The 20,479-nt window shown below is 44.6% G+C and overlaps 1 protein-coding gene across 1 annotated transcript; it reads right to left on the bottom strand.

The window, feature by feature from the left end:
- Positions 1-16,833: 16,833 nt before the first annotated feature.
- On the bottom strand, positions 16,834-19,318 carry LOC107135381 (olfactory receptor 6Q1). Its single transcript, XM_015477260.2, has one exon. It carries the CDS (start codon positions 18,511-18,513, stop codon positions 17,560-17,562), a length of 954 nt encoding a protein of 317 aa, XP_015332746.1. The 5' UTR covers positions 18,514-19,318; the 3' UTR covers positions 16,834-17,559.
- Between the last annotated feature and the right edge of the window lie 1,161 nt (positions 19,319-20,479).

The raw sequence follows: 20,479 nt of genomic DNA, 5'->3' as shown, positions 1-20,479 counted from the left end.
GTTCATATTTCCTATTATTTTATTATCCTCATTTTATTATCTCTTTTAATACAAAAACTCTGTGAGAAAGCCACTATTATAATTCACATTTTATAGATGGTGAAATTGAGGCTGGAGGAGGAAATTTCACTTGCCTAAAGTCACATAGCTAATGAGTAATGGTTTGGGATTGAAAACCAGACCACTGATTCCAGGGAGAGAAGAAGTTACAAAACCAGGAAGGGAAACCCCGCTTAGACAGAGGTGCTGCCTATGGGCTGGGGCTGGGGCCGTAGCTCAGTAACAGAGTGCTTGCCTAGAATACGGGAGGCAATGGGTTTGATCCTCAACACCACATAAACAAATAAATAAATAAAATAAAGGCATTCTGTCCACCTACAACTACAAAAAAAAAAAAATTTTAAAAAGATGCTGCCTATCTCTGTGCTAGTTGTTTCCAAGTTTTTCCTGAGCACCCCTCTCCTTATGGTGTAGAGCATTATGCTACAGTCTCATGTCCTTTGAGGCACATGGGGGCTACACTCTGTCCTGCAGTTGAGGAGAAGGTGAGCATGAACCCACAGAGCCCCACAAAGATCTGCCGTGGGAGAGCTCAGGGTGGAACCACCCTGCCTCAATGCTCCACATGGGAACCGTGGGTTACAGTGACCACATGTTCTAAGTCAGACACTAGCGAGGTGGCTGACTGTGGACGGTTTCCTCCAATTTTCATTTGCATGAACAGTCTTCCAAGGTATGAAAACAAATCACTTTTTTTGGCTCTTAATTTCCTTCACTGATCAAGTGCATGAGATCTGTCACATCCCCATGGTTTCAGGTTGCTTTGAGGTCCCACTACAGTGCCATGGTGGTGTCAGACCCAAGACCATCCACCCCACGTGGCTACTCCCTTCACCAGGGCTTCCTTCTCCAGCCCCGTCACCCTCATGAAATCAGGGTAGCAGACACTGCTTTTAGGTGAAGGGCCCCACTGACCGGGGACTCAGGCCTTCTAACAGATTTACACCAACATGCTGTTTATTGAAGACTCTGCTTTGTAGCTCCAGAGATACCCCAGTTCACGCCCATGCACCAGGTGTGTTCTGATCAATAGCTACAAGCCACTTCACAACGTAATATGAGTGAGGCCTGGCTGTCAACCCCACAGAGCTCAGAGCTGAGTGGGACACAGGCAGCGTGGGGACATCATTGTCTCAAGAAGTGCACCCTCACCCAGAAGCGACAACTCTCAATAGAATTGCCTCGTGCTGCCCCAAATCATTGTCAAGACCAAACATCATGTTAACTCTGAATAAGAAATATAACCTCCAGTGCTACCAACGCTATGGCTGCTCACTGTACTCTCTCCTTACAGAAAAGCCCCTGACTGAAACCAAATTATTCTTAGAATGATGAACCATGAATCTAGCATCAGGGCACAAGGAAATACCTGGACCATTGCCACTGTGAAGTCAGACCTGCCGAGGCAGCCAACATTTGGCTCAGCACAGACTGTCTCTTTTATAAAAGAGAGAGACACCCAAGCAGGCTGAGTCATTTTTTTAGTTGATTTGACTCTCGTTCATGTAGGAGAGAGAGAAGAGAGTCCCTCAGGAACATTCCAGTCCTGAGTATATGCCTGTCTTACCTCCCAGGTCACGCCAACATCAAGCCCAAAGTGTGTTTAGTGGGGATATTAACTTCAGGGGATTGAACTTAGCTTTCCACAGGATCAGCCTTGGAGGCTACACATACCTGGGTCTTGAGCCCCACAAAAATGAACTCATTTAGAATACTGTATGCATCTTGGACTGGGGATATAGCTAAGTTGGTAAGTGCTCACTTCACATGCACAAGGCCCTGGGTTCAATCCCCAGCACCACAAAAAAAAAAAAAATACTAGAATGTTATGCATCTTTTCTCTAGCACTGGGGTCTTCACTTGTTGGGTATTACCTTTATTTTGCTAATATTCAAGGGAAGTCCTAAGTCTACCTCAGGAAATTACTAAGCATTTTGCAATGGCCCTTGACATTCCCAACTCTGGTTTGCAAAACCCCAGAGTCCTTAAAAAACAAAGGACCCAGTTTAGACCCTCCTTATGCATATGACTCCTAGAATGACTCCCAGCAGACACAGAAATGGGTCAGGAAGAAGAAGGACTAGAAACTCCAAAGGGCACTGGCTTGACAGTCAGTAAGCCAGGATCTTGAGAAGATTACTTGCACTTATGTGATATAGACAAGTTAAGTCATCCTTCTGATCATCTCATCCTCTTCTACAATAAAGATAACAAAGGCTAATGACAATGTGTCTAGCTTTTAGTCTTTGCAGGTATTAACAGGACCATAACATAGCATAACAATACATTCTAAATGACGTTGATTGTTATTTTTGTTGACAATAATTATAACAATACAATTAACTTTGAGAAGAGACAGTTCCCTGATCCTCTGTATATTTTATACAGTATAGACCCAGAGAGTCACCAAGGACTTAGAATAAAAGGACTTTTATGTGTAACGGGTGGGACAGCTTCCTGACAGAGTGCTTTTAGGTGAAGGGCCCCACTTACAGGGGACTCAGGCCTTCTAACAGATTCACACCTAAAGACCTTCCTTTCCAGACTCCAAAACAAGCCCCATACTGAGTAATCTGGGGATTTGAGAGGGAGAGGAAGAGTAGGAAGAAAAGGAAAAAGGAGAGAAAACAAACCATAATTGCTTAGTCCTTATATTTTCTACCAAACATAATATCTCTTAATCCCTTGACTGTCTCTTAACACCAATATTCAACTTGCTGTAGCACTGCCCTGTCATGGATCCTGAAAAGTTTTCTGCTAACAAGCAGATTTGAGAAAACTGAGTATACCACGTGGCGCCCACTTCACCTGCCCACCAGCAGTCACTCCCTGACTGGCTGATCCCTACCACGCTGCTCTAAAGGCCTAGCCTCCTTCCAGGGGTCAGAAGGGCTGCAAAGCCTCTAGATCCAGGGCCCTCATCTGAAACTTCAATGAGACACATCCCTTGATACTGAATTTTCTTCTGATTTTGCTTTCTGTGTGTCTCTTTGAAATGGCAAATGTCTGACTTTTGCTCTTTATTCAACTCTTAAGTGTCTGTCATAGTCAGGATCTGTGGGGTCCCCTCCTCTTTGCCCCTGAAAAGGAAAAACCCGGATGGCACACTCAGATGAGAGCTTGAAGGAGGGGCTGTTTCCAAAGCCAAATTCAGGGTGAAGGATGCCAAGGTATGAAGCTGCTTCTATCCATGGGGAGGAAGGAGGAGAGCCCCCCACCCCATACCAGAGCTATGGCCTTCATAGAGAAGATAGCCACTGCCAACCGTGGATGAGCAGAGAGCACTGGCAGCCCCTGCCTCACTCTGCCCCCACTGTTCTCCTATCAGGCCTCCTGCCAGAAGACAGAGGGCAGAACATTCATAGCAATCAGTCTTCTGAGGCCCAGAGCACAGAGGAGGCTGGAGCATTCACCTAGACAGGCAAGTAGGGGAGAGAGCACACTCTTCCCACCCCAGAAGCACGACTCTCCACATTTACTTTTTTTGCAGATATGTTTCCATATACTCATCTGCTTCCATATACTCATCTATTTACTGTGTTGTGTTATTGCTTTTGATTAATAAATTAAAAACATAGTAATAGAAATAATAAACATAGAATATTTTCATTTGATTTTGTTAGAAGATATCTTTATGCTTTTTATGTACTTTTTCTATTATCCAAAGTTTGCTGACTTTTTTCCAACTCATTTTTTCTTTCTGCTGCTTTGGAAGGTATGTATGTTGTTTCTAGTTTTCTAATGATGATGGTATTTTTTTAATTCCCTTGAATTTGTACCCCTCAATGTCAAGAATAACATAATGCAGAAGGAAAAACCCTTAGAAATCCATACTTCTCTGTTTCTCCCACCTGTGCCAAAAGACCTGATTTTTCCACTGCATTCCTTCTTAAGGTGAACTCGCTTCTCAGACCTGAGACTGCAGGTTTGAGAAGGGCCTGGACATAGCATCTACCAAAGGTCAGTGATGTAGTCTTTGAAAGTAAATGGCAGATGGGGACTAGGGTGGCAGTGTGGCCTTCTCCAACAGGATCGGCAATCTAGACAGCAGTATTGACAACACAGCCAAAGTCATCACCTCCACCCCTACCACCAAGGTCATGCTCTGTGACTGCCACCACTTTCGCTTCAGATTCCTGGCTGAGGCCCTTCAGGACAATGTGACTAGTAGGACATGGGTCTTCTCCACCTCCTTCTTCTACAGTCCTTCAGTGTTGGGTCCCGGAGCACAGAAGCTCCTGAATGGTAGCTTCAGCCTGGCCACACCCTCAGGAATGTTGCCTGGCTTTGAGGATTTCCAGTTGACCCTACACCTAGCCACATTCCCAGGCAACCCTCTGGTGAGAAAAATGTGGGAGGGCTGCCCGGATCCAGATGGCCTTGTCTCGGGGCCTCCACCCAAAGTGCCAGAGAAGGGCTCAGACTCCCACAGGGTGGGAGAACATGAAGACTGCCCACCTGTCCACCTTCAGCCTTGCTGATCTCACTGCCACTCACCAAGCCTACCTAGCAGCCAAAGCCCTGCTGGTCACCTATGGGAACCTGATATCCTGCTCTCCAGGAGAGGGACCATTCCTGGGAGGCACATGTGCCAATGCATAGGATGCCAGGTCTTGGCAGGTGAGCAAGCAAATCCCTCACCCAGCCCTGTCCACCCCGGGTAGGATGAAGCCCAGACATGCAGAGAGGCAGAGCGGCCTAATGAAAGGAAAGCTGAACTGAGAGCCCCAAGGATTTGAGATCAATCCCAAAATGACATTTCTGTGGGGTCTTGTCACTCACCTTGGTCTGAGCTTCAGCTTTCTTCTCTCTAGAGTATAATAATATTTACACTACAGGGTTATTTGTAAAAAAAAAAAATAAGAGGTCATGCATATGAACACTGCCAGGTGATGAGTGCCCGTCATCAGGTACAGCCCACTCCGGGTGATCTGGCATTGCTAACAACAATGGTGATGATGTGAGAACTGAGAGAGGTCTTAGAAATCAGCTGCTCTGACCCATAGAGGAGGTCGTGGAAATGGAAGGCAGAGCCAGGAGGGAGGCCAGTGGTCGGTCAGGCCACTACCTGCCAATGCTGACATGCAGCACAGACAACATGAGGTCCAAAGTAGGAAAGAATTCACCAAACAGTTAAGAAAATAATACAGCTGCAAAATCACGCATGAGATGAGTAACAACCACCCATGCTTCATCTGTGGCTCAGCAGTGGGGCATGAGGTAGTCCTCCTGCTGTCATCGGAGAGGCAATGCTAGAACAGCCTCAAAGAGAGACCAGGCAGCCAGGCACTGTGCTGCACACCTGTAATCCCAGAGGCCTGGGAGGCTGAGGCAGGAGGATCACAAGTTCAAAGCCAGACTTGGCAACTTAGCAAGGCCCTAAGCAACACTGTAAGACTCTGTCTCTAAAAAAAAAAAAAAAAAAGGACCGGTGATATTGTTCAGTGATTAAGTGCCCCTGAGTTCAGACCCTGGTACCAAAAATGAGAAAGAGAGAGAGATGGATAGTGCATGTTTGGGAGGACAAAAGCTTCAGCCAAGAGCTTCAAGAGACAGCACTGGTTTTTCAGCCAGTGCTGGGTCTGTGTTATTGTTCTATCCCCAGTTTGCTGTGTGATTTAAGAAAAGTCTCTTTGCCTCTCTGGAAATTAGGTACTTTGGTCAAACAAACTAGACAAGGAAGATTTGTATAACCATAGGAAGTTTGGAATAGATGGGTAATTGTTATAGTGTGCTCCTTAGAGCTTCAGGGCCCTAGAGTTCCTAAGAGTTCCAGGCTTATGAATTGGTCTTTGGGCAGTAAGAGGCTAAGAGGTAGGAATCTGGACCCCCATTCTGCCTGCTCCAATCAGAGATGCTCTATTTTTCTACCTGATATATTGGTGTTCAGAATAACATTTTACTTGGAAAAAAAAATTTTTTTCCAAAGTATCAACTAATGGATTACATTACTAAGAATGATGCATAAGCCTTCTTGGTGAAGAGCTAGATAGTAGTATTTAGGATTTTCAGTCCACATAATCTCTATCACGAGTACTCAACACCACTGAGTAGCATGCATGAAGCCACAGGTAATCCATAAGCTAATAGACATGACTGTGTTCCAATAAAACCTTATTTATGGACACTGCAATTTGAATTTCTTCCACATGTCTTCCATGTGTGATATAACAGTATTCTTTTAATTTTTTAAACGATTTAAAAATTTAGAAGCTATCATTAACTCACAAGCCACACAAAAACAGGTGCAGACCATGTTTGGCTGCAGGCATAGTTTGGCAGCCTGAGAACAAGAGGATCTCCAGCAGAGAGAGGGAGAGGTGGACAGCTGCCTCTTCAGGACATTCGTAAGATACCTCACCAAAGATACTAGGGGTCTCGAGTAACAAGACAGAACTGGCTCCCACCAACAAGGGTCCATTTTCTATTTTTCAGGAATTGTGCAAATTGTTGATTACCCCACTGGGAGCTTGAAGCTGGCCATGTTGTGAATATTTGCACCAAGAAAATTAGAGAACACTAAAAAAGCTGACTTTTTTTTTTCTCCCAGAGAGACAGTTGTTGAACAAGCAGTACACCCCTGCTAACGTCCAAACAATGTTGTAAAGTTGAAGTAGAGGAAAATTCTTTATCATATTTTATTTTTTGTACTGGAGATTGAACCCAGGAATGCTTTGCCACTGAGCCACATCCCCAGCTCTTTTTATTTTTCATTTTGAGACAGTGTCTCACTAAGTTGCTTAGAGCATCCCGAAGTTGCTAACGCTGGCCTCAAACTTATGATCCTCCTATCTCAGCCTGCGGAGTTGCTGAGATTACAGGCAAATGCTATGGTGCCCAGAACAATTCTTCTAACATTAATAGAAGTTTTTCTTAGTGCCTCTGTGCCAGTGTGACAATTTAATAAAGACTGGGTACTTTGTGAATAAAATAAATTTGATCCCCCAGTTCAACAAACTGGAAGATCCAAAATCAAGACTCTTGTATTCTGTGTCTGGTGGGGACCTTCTTGTGTTTGATGTGGTTGAAGGCAGAAGGGTAAAGACAGGCCTACCTAGTTCCCTCCATCGCTTCTATAAGGCACTAATCCATTCATAGGGACAGAGCCCTGTGACCGAATCATCTCCCCAAAGGCCTCACCTGTAAATACCACCACAAGACAGATGAGTTTCAATGTGAATTTTGGGAAAAACATGTGTTTAAACCAAAGAAATCTTCAAATCAGGAACGACTTATTTTATTGTCTTTTTATTAGTGCATTAGAGTTATATATAACAGTGGAATTCATTTTAACATTACCATAAATGCATACAATATAGTTTGCTCATTCTTAATCCCCAGCACTTCCCCTTCTCCTCCTCTTCTTCCTCCTCAATCCCCCTCCTCTACTCTACTGGTCCTCCTTATACATCTTTGTCTGTTTTTAATTGATGCATTATGGTTACACCTAAAAGTAGAATTCAATACAATATAGCATAAGTTGGTCGGTTTCATTCCACAGTTGCTCCCTTTACCCATCCCTTGTCCCTTCCCCTCAATGCCTTTCCTCTACTCCACCTTCTCATTTTTATTTTCATGTGATCTCCTTCTTATTTTTTTCCTTGTTTTTCTCTAATTTTCACAAATGAGAGAAAACTTTGGCTCTTGACTTTCTTTTTTAATTTTTTTACTTGTTCCTTTTAGATATACATGACAGCAGAGTATATTTTGACATACATGCATGGAGTATATTATTCTAATTAGGATCCCATTTTTGTGGTTGTATAAGATGTTTCACTGCTCATGTATTCATAAATGAACATAGGAATGTTTTGTCAGATTCATTCTGCCATCTTTCCTGTTCCCATCCCCTCCCCTTCCCTTCATCTCCCTTTGTCTAATCCAACAAACTTTTATTTTCTGTCCCTGCACCCCTGCCCTTGACTTTCTGAGTCTGGCTTATTTCACTTAGTGTGATATTCTCCAGTTCTATCCATTTACCAGCATATGCCATAATTTCATTCTTCTTCATAGCTGAGTGAAACTTCATTGTGTATATCTACCACATTTTCTTTATCCTTTCATCTGTTGATGGATATTTAGGCTGGTTCCAGAACTTGGTTATTGTGAATTGTGCTGCTATAAACATTGGTATGCATGTATCACTGTAGTATGTTAATGTTAGTTATTTTGGATAAACACCAAAGAGTGGTGTCCCATTCCTAGCCTTTTGAGGAATCTGCTTTTCAACATGGTTATACTAATTTTCCATCCCATCAACACTGTGTAAGCGTATCATTTTCCCAGAAATCATTATTTGTATTATTTGTATTCTTGATGATTGCCATTCTGACTATAGTGAAATGAAATCTCAGTGTATTTTTTGATTTGCATTTCCCTGATTATTAAAGATGTTGAACATTTTTTCATATATTTGTTGCCCATTTATACTTCTTCTTTTGAGAAATGTCTGCATAGATCATTTGCCCATTTATTGAATTTTGCTATTTAGATTTTTTGTTTTAAGTTTTTGGGGTTTTCTATATATTCTGGATATTAATTCCCTGTTGGAAGAGTAGCTGGCAGACATATTTTCCCATTCCGTAGGCTTTCCCTTCACACGCTTAATTATTAATTATTTCTTTTACAGCCCTGCCCCCAACCAAGAAATTTCTAGAAAGGAATGATCCCTCTTGGCTGGAATCTCTCAGGCTAACTCAACAAAGAAGTTTTTATGCCACAAATATGTATTAAGCAATGTCCAGACAACTTGGAGTAATAGGGGATAGGAAATAGGCAAAAGTATGTGCTTGCCCCCCAGGTGTTGACCTTCTGATTGGAAAGAGCCACAAATCATCATAAACATCAGGTAGAGTTTTGGAGAAAATGCATGAGCAAGCGTGGCCCAAAGCATGGGGCAGACAGCAGAAGGACTTGAGTGGATAGATGAATAGGTGGGTGGGTGGGTGGTAGAAAATTGGATAGGTTCATATTCACAGAGCAGCATAACTCTGAATCTATTTTAGACAAAACCCAATGCTTCTAGATTTCCATTGTCTTGTCTTTCACTTGGCTATCCAGCCCCCATAGATGAACACAACTCACAGCATGTGAAAAGAGAGGTTTTTTAAAAAATCAAAAGTAATCAGATGTGTGGATATCAGGTTCCCCCCCCCCCAAGCACCAGCAAGCTCAGATATGGGGGAACCATGCAGTAGCAGGGAGGAAGCACCCCAGGACTGGCGCTGCTCCTGTCCACTTTCTGTCTCCTTGTCCTCTCTCAGGTGCTCCATTACACCAGGAACGTCCACCTCACCACCAGAACCCAGAAAGAGATTTCTTCACCAAGGATGGTGAGACGCTGACAGCATTTGACATTAGAAACATCAGTGGTCCTCCCAGGTCAGAGAGGATAGAAAGTCGTTGGACATTCTGATTTTAGGGGCCCCAGTGGAAAACAGCTACCGATAAATGAGAGAGCTATTACCTGAGCAGAAGAGCACTTATAGGTAAGCTCTGCACACACAGGAGTGTTTGTTATATTGAACCTGCTTGGTCAAAAGGGGTGAATTATTAACCTACACATCTCTGAGTGGAACCTTCTTAAGCCACTCCGAGGCTCCCCAAATGAAGAATCTTACAAAAGACAAAGAAAATGAGAAGATAAATTGTATTCCACTGCAGATCCAAGCTCACCTTGAGGTAGCTAATGTGTCTTCCTGGAGTTGCTAGGAATAGTCAAGAAATAGTCAATCGATGCTGAGCTTTTTTAAAAATGGGAAATGACCCAGGGAAACCCTTTAGTCCTTGGGCAGACCCCACAGCAGCTCAGCGCAGCAGATGGGGGAATTCTCATGTAAGTGCAGTTACACCTCAACTATCAGGGCAGGCCTCCTGCAGTTTTCTCTATTACAGCAGCTTAAACTCTCCCTTCACTGGGCAGCCAAAGCATGTTCCGCAGACCAGTGTAGTAAGAATAAAAGTAGAAGATTCCTCCATCGGGTATGCACGTTCTTCTCCCATTGTAGAGATTTCTAACTATTTCCCTCTGGTCCTGCTTTTAGTCTGAAATGTCTCTTTCCATGCGTTCATCTATCCTACTCCATTTCCAAATTCCTCCACCCTAGGAGGAGGAAACTAGGTTGCTGGAGAGCAGGGAACAGAGCACAGGCAGAACCTGCACCATTGCTCCACAGACAAGAGCTGCCACCCCTAGAGGTGGAGGTCCTTGCTCAGTGCCACCGTCTGAGGTAGCTTGCAGCTCAGTACTTCCTTCCTGGCTCATTTCTCCTTTCCCAGGCTACAATATCCTTTCATCACACCTTTCCAAGAAAATTTATTCTGCAAGCATCATCTGAATCTCAATTGTTCTCAATTTGCAGTGGATTGTTCTCTTGGAGAACAATCGCAATGTCTGGAGACCTTTGGGGTTGTCACAACTCAGGGGAGTGCTCCTGGCATCCGGTTGGTGGAGGACAGTTGCTGCTAAACCTCCTGAGATGCACAGGACAGGCTCCATAACAAAGAATTTTCCTGCCCCAAAGTCAATAATGCAGAGGTTGAGGAACCCCAGGCTTAAGAAACCCATGAGTGGTGCTGAGGTTTGGATAGTTTTTGTAATCTTGGTTTCTCATTCACTGTGGAGCTTGATTCTGTCTGGGCTGGGGAAATAAGTCTTTTGAAATACAGATGGAAGGATTCGTTGAGCCCAGAGTGAAGGGTACACTCCCCAGCTAATACTTCACAATATTATCCATCTTGAGTATTTGCTGTGCACTTACAAAGTTCTAGCCACTATGACGTAGCTTCACTTGGATTGTCTCACTCAAACTTCACACGATTTTCAAAACAGATATCACTACTGTCCCCAGTTTATTGAAGGGAGAACTGAAGCCTGGAGAGGTGAAACTCAAGGTCACCCAGTCCATACATGGCAGAGCAGTTCTAACCAAACCCTGTCTCCGGCTCAAGAAGTCTCCATTTCCCCCACTAGACAGTGAAATTGTCGAGAGCGCATCCTTACCTATTTCAGCTTCCTTAATGCCTTTGACAGAACATAGTATGTGAAACACATTGATAATTATCTGAGAAAGAGAGGGAGGAAAGGGGGACAAAAAGAGAGGGAAAGAAAAAGGAGTTAAAGAAGGGTTTGATTTTAAAGGGAAGGAGTGGGAAAAAGTAAGAGAGAGGGAGACACCTACTAGGTGAGGGAGATACTGCTGATCCCTGAAGCCTGATCACAGAGTCTCCCCTGCAAAGTCCCAGCCCTCTCTCCCTCCTCTCCTGCACAGGTACCCTCTTCAATCTGCAATGAAAAATGTCCTGTGGGAACAAGGAAGTCGACCTAATTGAACAAGATAAAATGCTGCTACATTTGGCCATGTCACCAGGTAAGGAGGGAGGCTGGCCCTCACCAGACTGTGGTCAGCAGCAGCAGCAGAGTAAGCTTCAGATCAAACCTCATGTTCACATCCAGGGAAGATCCTTCAGTGAGAAAAAGCACCAGAACAATGAGACCAAAAAGATGGGGTCAATGTGTCCTTCCCGCAGGCTACACTCACATCACTTAAGCCTCGTACATCCTTTTTTAAGTCAACCATGAGTTTGTCCAAATCCTATAACTAGTTTAAGACCTGGCACTTGGTAGTCCAAAAACATTGAAGAAAATCCCCCTGTGGACTTAAACGTATTTTCCTAAGATGTCATTCATTCATCAGGTACTAAGTGGCACCTACTGTATACTGCCATGTACAAGTGTAGCAACAGCCAAGGAGACACAGTCCCTGGACTCCTAGAGCTCCTGATGTGTTCAAGTACAATGACGTTCTGCCCCCACCCTGCCCTCCTAGATCAGCTCTCTTGAGAAAGAAACTAGACCATGAAGCCAAGTTATCAGCCATAGTAAAAGTTTGAGCCTTGAGCTCGAGAACAGTGGAATAAGTAATCCTGAAGAGGCATGTTCAGGGAGACTTTTCACTGAAGGGAGCAGTGTGTGATGCAGGCCTTAATCTATGAGTGACATCCTAAAGGTAACAAGCCATAACAAGGACAGCCCAGGCCTAGGGGTAAGTCAGCAAAGATTCAAGGTTTGAAAGCAAGGAGGAGCCATGGGCAGATTGAGTTGAGACTGTGATGTAGGAAGCAGGTGACCAGATCACAGAGGGCCTCACTGTGGACCCAGGCACACAGACTCTATTCTGTAGGAAATGAGCAGCTGCTGATGTGCTCACAGAGAAGCCAGGCATATGTTGCTGTGGGATTAGGGGAGACGAACACATGGTGGACGTACTAGAAAGGAGGATGATCGGAACGGGGACACCAGGTCCAGGGTCCCGGGAACTAAAGAAGCCACCGAGTTGGACAAAGGCTTTTCTTACACTGAAAACTCTTTCTGAGAGGGTGGAATCGTTGGGAATACTCTTTTCCCTTCTAAAGGAAAAGGTGCCACTCAGTGAAGTCAAGGAGAAACCACTGGATACTGAAAAGGATGGGAGAAAGATAAATAAGAAGGAATCCTTAGACTTGGAGATTAGGGGAACATGGAATAAAAGTCTCTAGAAGCAAAAAATAACCAAAGCCAGGATAAGAGGTTAAATAGGAGGGACTGTGTGACCATTTCAGGACCCAGCTGCAAAAACTGTCCTATAACTATGAAATACAAAGCTCTGTCAAGTTCTATCACTGGAATGATTTAGAGACTGGTGGCTGCATTCTAAAAAGAGAGGCTTTCTTCTAACTGGGCATGGTGGTGTCTAGCTGCCGTCCCAGCACTCTGGAGGCTGAAGCAGGGGGAATCCCTTGAATCATGGAGTTCAAAACCAACCTGGGAAACATATAGTGAGACCCCCATCTCAGAAAATAATCAAAATTTTTTAAAAAGAGGTGGATTTCTTTTAAATGCTAAGGACTTCATAAACATTTGTTAAATATGTTGTTGGGTAAATAAATGCACAGATTAAGTAGTTACAACTATTAATTACGACAGTGCAGAGATGGTCGTTCAATTCAAAAGGACGCAGCCCAGAGAGGAGGTTCGGTAGGTTGCTCAATGTTATTTCATGATAGTCTGATGCATGATAAGCAGCCACCATGGGGATTTCTGCCATCTGTGCCTTTGGCTCCAGTTCCGGGGACATCGCACAATCTGGAAGGCCCACTGCAAGGAGACGGAAATACTCGGAGCCTCCTGGAAAAGCCACCACACGTCGTGGAACCGCTCAGCTGTCTCCAGGAGCTTCCCGGCTCTGCTCTCTGACCCAGTTTCTTTCTCCCTCAGAGAGTGCCACACACCAGAAGTGTCCTGTGGACCAGGGGCCCAACGGGAGGAAGACCTGCTGCACCGCAGATACCCTGGACGTCATGTCCTACCAGGAGCCCCTCAGCACAGCGCTGGCCGTCCTAGGCATAGTCATCAGGCACCAGCACACCCCCGTCGTCCCAGCCAATCACAGCCAGCTCAGCTACCTCCATCTGTCCTCCTTGGCACTGTGTTTCCTCTGTCCCTTCATATTCATTGGCTACCCAGGTCCCCTCACCTGTGCTGTGCACTAGGCAGCCTTTGGGGTCACCTTCACAGTCTGTGTGTCCACTGTGCTGGCCAAGACCATAGTGGTAATGGCAGCCTTCCATGCCACAAGGCCAGACACCGAGATCAGGGTGTGGGCAGGGCCGATGCTCCCTGGCACCTCCCCAATGTCTGTTTCCTGCTCCAGACGGCCTTGTGCATACTCTGGGTGACCAGATGGCCCCCACAGCCCATAAACTCCACAGAGCCTGGATCCACGGTGACTTTGAAGTGTAATGGGGGTTCCTTGGAACTGTTCTATGCCATGCTGGGCTACTTGGGCTTGCTAGGTCTGCTCAGCTTGCTGGTAGCCTTCCCTGCCCACAGGCTGCCTGACGCCTTCAATGAAGCAAAGCACATCACTGTCAGCATGCTGGTCTGCTCCGTGTCTGGGTGTCCTTCATATCTGCCCACAAAGCAAAGACACCGTGGCCGTGGAGGTCTCTGCCATCTTGGCATCAGGAGCAGGCCTCCTGTTCTGTCTCTTCGTTCCCAAGTGCTACATCATCCTTCTCCACCCTGCCAAGAACACCAAAGGACAAATGCTTGGCAGACCTCATCCCAAGTGAGGAAAGCAGAAGGGGATCACAGGAAGTCCTGCTTTCTGGGGAATGCCCTCTTAACTCCCTACCAGGGGGAACACTCCTTCCTCTGAGCCCCATCACACTGGTCCAGAACCCCTGCTTGTCCCCAGCTGCCTCTGTTTTGTATTTCATCCCATCAGGGGAGATAAGACACATTTGCAAAAAAATACTGTCCTTGATGGAAGCAGGTGGTCTCTTTCATCCTTGGCCCCTAAGCACAGAGTCAAGGCCAGGGACACAGAAGAGACTGATCTGATGAACGAATGGATCGACTTATGCAAAGTTAGCACTGGAGGAGACCCGGGAGAGGAGGCATCGAGACAGAGGGGTTGAGTGGAGTCCAATAAATGTGGTTCAAATTCTCTGGCTCCTCCCTTTGTAGCTGTATGAACTTGAGCATGTGGCTTAACCTCCCTGAGGCTCCGTCTCCTCCTGTATAGGATGAGGCTGAGCTCTCCCCTCCAGGTTGTGGGGATGATGAAATGAGAAAAATAGTGAAAGTGCTCGGCACGCGTGAAACACATGAAAAGTAGAGAGTTAAAGACACCTTGTCTGCTCTGACTTCTTACAGATAAGGGAATACGTGCTGAGAGAGGACCAATTTACCCAGAGCATCACCACTATACACAGGTTAAGAGGCAGATGCACAGGGCTCAAGCCTTAGCTCTGCCACTTAACTGCGTGACTTTGGACAAGTTTCTTAGCTTCTCTGTACCTCAGGAGTATAACAATAGCACTGACCTCATGGAATTATCAGTGAGGAGTAAATGGATTAATATTTATAAAACATTTAGAAGAGTACAAGGCACATGGTAAGCACAAACAATTATTTGTTAAATAGTTCAATAAAATGATGAATCATGGCAAAATCTGGATATCTTGTTTTATTGCCAAATGACTAAAACTTTTTTTGAGACCCTTGATCTAAGCTAGGTCATAGGGAGGAGGCGCTCTTTTGAGAATCTAAAACTTATTCTTATAAGCAAAGAGCTTGGGGTCTAACATTTCCAACATAACCTGTTTGAACTACACTAGACATGTCTACTATGAAATTTGCTTCTAAGTAAACAACCTGTCCCTGCTATGGTTAGCTACTTGCCTTTTCGTAAATGAGGACAGGTGACTGTCACAGACCCCCCGGGCACACTAAGCCCATGCTTCACTCTAGGAACAGAAACCCTCAGAGAAGCAATTGTGTTTTCAGAAATTTTCTATTTTCTGAAATGTGCATTTTCCCTGACATGATTTCCTAGTTTATCTTCACTGCACATGGATCTACCATTAGTAGCCGCTTTAAAAACATTGTCTGTTGATACCTCCACTTTTCGTATGCCCCAGATTCTGATGGTAGCTGTTTTTTTAAGAGAGCGATTGTTTCAATTTTGTAATGTAAATAATCACACTCACAAGAGTGGGGTTTTCCCCCAGTTTTGTTTCTTGTATAAGGTTTTATTAAAACAAGATTCACTTTATACGTGCAAGAGCCTTCCTGATGCGATTTGTCTCAAAAATATAGACTTATTCCTCAAGAATCCCAAAATAGTATACTTTATTAATACTTCCCATGGAGTTATTCTCAGAGTAGTTCTCAAAATTCAGAAAACAGTACTTTGTTTAAAGTTGAATTCTTCTTGCTACCATAAATGAGTACTACGTCACTCAGTGCATTTTCTTTTCCTGAGTCAAAACCCAATAGGTATTGTGTTAATGTCTCCTCAAGTCAGGTGCCTGGAAGTGTAGAGTGCTTCTGTTTCATTTAGGTGAATTCTTCCATTTGATCCTGAGAAGTTCTCACTTTAGTACTATTTTTGCATCCCATAGTCATTGAAAAGAATCTAAAGCACATTAGTGCTATAATACTCAGTAAGTGAGCCAGGTGCAATGGCACACGCCTGTAATTGTAGTGACTCTGTAGGCTGAGACAGGAGGATTGCAAGTTCAAGGCCAACCTCGGCAACTTAGCGAGGCCCTGTCTCAAAGTAAAAAATAACAGGGGCTGGGGATGTACTTCAGTGGTAGAATGCCCCAGGTTAAATTCACATTATCCAAAAAAAAGTAAATGAAAGGTTTTCAAACTGCATGACCTGTGCACTCCCTACTAACAGAGGGAAAGACAACAGCTCAAATGCTATTAAGCAAATCTGTGGTGTTGAAAGACGCTGCCATGTCATCTGGCCAGTTGAGGAACATCGTCAAAGAAAATCTGTCCTTCCCCCCAATCGGTCCCAAGTTCAATATTTTCTTCTTCCATTTACTGTAGTTTCTGGAATCCGCATTCAAATGGTGATTATGCATGCCTTTAGGAATGCAATTGGTACATATAGGGAACTACTTGAATTGTAATTGTCTTTTAAAGCATAACTTAGAACTGGCATTGCCATAGAGATCTCTTTAAATCAATTTGCAAACACCATCTGATTTGGGAGAAGATCGGTCTATATTTCAAATCACAGAATGCAGATATTACAAATGAACATAATCACATGGAAAATCAGCTCTGATTCTGGGAATTTCATCTGTGGTGGAAAGTGCTGGTTGAATCAAATTGTGTTTTCTTCCATTTTTTACAATAAGTAAACTGGGCATCTGGTTGCCCACCTAGAGACTAATTTTACTTCCTTTGGATTAGATGTAACTTATGACTCGCTTCTCACTGAAAAAGGTGAGTGGAAGTGGTCATTACCACATCTGCTCAAGATACTTTAAGGCACAGAGTGTGTCTCCCCCATGTTTTACTCTGACCTCTCTTACCCAGTGTTGACTGTGTAAATAGCAAGAAGTTTCTAGATCAGGGGCTGCAAGTCATCTCTGTCACAACTACTCAGGTTAGCTATTGTAGCAGAAAAATGGCCCTCGTTGTCATTATAGCAAGATACATGGATGTGATTATGTTCTAATAAAACTTAATTTATGGACACTGAAATTTGAATTTTATGAACTTTTGTGTCAGGAAATATTATTCTTTTAATTTTCATTCAGGCACTTAGGAAGGTAAAAACCATTCTTATCTCACAGGCCATTAAAAAGCATGTGCTGTGCCAGATTTGGCCTGCTGGCTTTACTTTGCCAACATCTTAAGGAAGGTTGACCTTATGAGATAGAAAGAACTTGAACCTTTGAATACCTGCTGAGCAGAGCTACCCATCAACCTGGAACACTCACCGTGGACTTCTGCCAGGAAGACAAAATATCCTGCATTCTTAAAGCTACCTTGTAGTTAAGTCTCTCTTGTTATAGCAGCGCAGCATGTTCCTTTAACTATTGCATAGTCTATAACTCCTGGGTACCCAGCCATACCTCCCTTCCATAGTCCTTACCATGCTCCTTTTGGATACCCCAGAAAAGGAGGCTGGGTATCCTCCATCCACCTCCTCAATGTCTCTTCCAAGACTTGAGGGAAAAGGCTCGGCCCAGGGCTCCCTTCACCTCCTTGTTCCGAAGACTGTAGATGAGGGGGTTGAGCATTGGTGTGACGATGGAGTAGAAGACGGACACCACCTTGTTGAAGTTGATGGAGGAGGCCACTTTGGTCCGGACATACATAAAGAAAAGAGTGCCATAGAAGAGGCCCACTACTGTGAGGTGAGCCGCACAGGTGGAGAAGGCCTTCCGGCGCTCAGCAGCTGAGCGGATGTGCAGCAGCGTCCAGACGATGTTGCCATAGGACACGGCGATGACGGTAGAGGAGGCCAGGAGCACGGCCAGAGATACCAGGAAATCCACCGTCTCCTTCAGGGTGACATCCGAGCGGGACAAGGCCAGCAGGGGCGAGGCATCGCAGAAGAAGTGGTCCACAACATTGCGGCCACAAAATGCCAGCTGAGACATGAGGTAGATGGGCAAAATGGGTGTAAGGAAGCCTGCCAGCCAACAAGCAGCTGCCAGACGGATGCAGGTGCCCCAGGACACCAAGGACCCATAGCGGAGGGGCATACAGATGGCCACATAGCGGTCGTAGGCCATGGCGGCCAGCAGGAAACACTCAGTTGCCCCAAGGAAGGTGAAGATGAAAAGCTGGGACAGACAACCAGCATAGGAGATATACTTGCCCCCCTCTACCCCAATAAAACCAGCCAGCATTTTGGGCACCGTGACTGAAGTGTACAAGATTTCAAGGCAGGACAAGTGTGTCAGGAAGAAATACATGGGTCTCCGGAGCCGGTGGTCAAGGCCCACCACTAATATGATGGCCAAGTTCTCTGCCAAGGTGAACAGGTACATGGTAAGGAAAAGCGCAAAGAAAAGGAGGCGTGCCTCTTGCACCCCAGCAAAGCCCACCATGACAAACTCCGTTACTTGGGTCCAATTTGGGGTATATGGCTGCATATGTGGGAGGGAGAACTTGGTAGACTCATAGCCTCCTCGATGATGAAAACTCCAAGACAGCCTAAGAGGATGTCGACTATAATACCTTCCAGGGCAGAAAAGGAAGGTGAAGTCAGACACTGCCCCCACCCCCAAAGAATGCAAAGTCTAAGGGACACGGGAAAATGGACAATTTCAGTACAAAATGAAAAGGGTTGAATAGGATTGAGACAGGATATTATGGAAGGAAATAGAAGGGAAGCTCAACCAGTCTTGAGAGGTCTTCCTGGAGGAGACAGTAAACTTGAACCTGAAAAAGAGGTATAAGTTCACGAGATGAACAGTAGAGAAGTAGAGAGAATGTTGCAAGTATAAAATCCCAGGTACCATAGAGGACATTGTGGATTCGTCAAGGGAAAGGAAAAGCTAGCTCCAATCTGAGGGCCACAGAGAACTTGAAGAGTTCTAAGAAGGACACAATCCTTGCTTTTTGCCCTTCAGAAGGAGCAAGTTTGGCAGAAAGAAAAGAGGCAGAGAGGCCAGATTGGGAGGTTGTTGTGAGTATGACATGGAGTGATATTGGCCTTAACTATAGAAATATCAGTAGATCTGGAGAGTGAATGTAGCTATTAAAACATAGAATCCACAAGATTGAGCTCAAATACAAGCTGGATCATCCCATTGTAAAAACATAATAAAAACGAGGTACAAAGAGATTAAACTCCTATCTTATTTTAAGAGTAAAGGGAAAATGTAGAATCTCCATTCCTACAGAAGTTTTAAAATGTAACCCAAAGCCTGGGATGGTGATGCATGCCTGTAATCCCAGTGACTTAGGAGGCTGAGGTAGGAGGATCATAAGAGCAAAACCAGCCTCAGCAATTTAGCAAGGCCATAAGCAACTTGGCAAGACCCTATGTCAATATAAAAAGGGCTAGGGATGTGGCTCAGTGGTTAAGTGCCCCTGGGTTCAATCCCTGGTACCAAAAAAAAAAAAAAAAGCAACCCAAAATTCTTTGACACTCTTCCCATTGAAATGTGGGATTAATAGCTATTCCCTTGAATCTGGGCTCTGTGACTGACAGCAAAATAACATGGAAGTGATGCTGAGCCTGTTTTCGGGATCAGAAGAAACTGTCAGTTTTCACTTCCTGCTTTTTGGAATCCAACCACCATATTGTAAGGAAGCCCAAGCAGCTTGCAGAAAGCCCAGATAGAGAAGAACTAGGGCCCCTACCCTGGCCAAGCTCCCACTGACAGCCAGCAGTAACATGCTAATGTAGGTGAATAAGAAGTCTAACAAATATATCCTTCAATCTCCGATTAGGACTGCCAGACTGACACCAGCCTTCCCTGATGGACCCTCCCTAGTTGTAAATTTGTGAGCTAAATAATTGGTGGTTGCCACTTTAAGCTTGAACTAGAGTTTGAATTCAGGTTTGCCAAGTTCTTTAAAGCCCTTTCCCCTTCTGCTTATAATTAAGCAAGTTCCTTCTGGCTTCAACATCCCATGATTTCCAGATGAGGAAAGCACGCAGAGATACAAAATCAGAAATGAACAAGTCAGTGACTTCAGATTCCTGTGCATATCCTCACCATTTCTAAATCCAAGCTGCAACATCCTTACATGCCGCCCTCCCCCCCCCCAGAGGAGATGTTCACTGTACACAGATGCTGTAGAAGCCTGACTTGACAGCTGTTATAAACAGATTTTGGAGTAAAGTTCTCTGAAATGTTCTCTCCTCTCTGTATTCAGGAGGAACATGAGATGTAGAGTCACACAGATCTGGAATCAGCCCTGGATCTGCAATACACTAGCTTCGCTGTCTCATATATGAATTGTTACTATTATTTCTAAATCTTACCTGTCCTTCCAGCTGTGACACAAGTTTGTTAGTCCTATCTTCATTTGAGTGCCTTTGACTTCCCTCATTCCCCCCAATTTGTATGCACATCAGGCCAACAAGTGCAAAAACACACCTGCTCT

Source organism: Marmota marmota, unplaced genomic scaffold (assembly GCF_001458135.2).
Source record: "Marmota marmota marmota unplaced genomic scaffold, marMar, whole genome shotgun sequence".
NCBI lineage: Eukaryota > Metazoa > Chordata > Mammalia > Rodentia > Sciuridae > Marmota > Marmota marmota.
Note: the sequence above shows the minus strand (reverse complement) of the source record. Positions and strands in the feature narration are given on the sequence as shown.

Coding starts and splice junctions, on each gene's coding strand:
- LOC107135381 (XM_015477260.2), bottom strand. CDS start 18,513: ATGCAGCCATATACCCCAAATTGGACCCAAGTAACGGAGTTTGTCATG.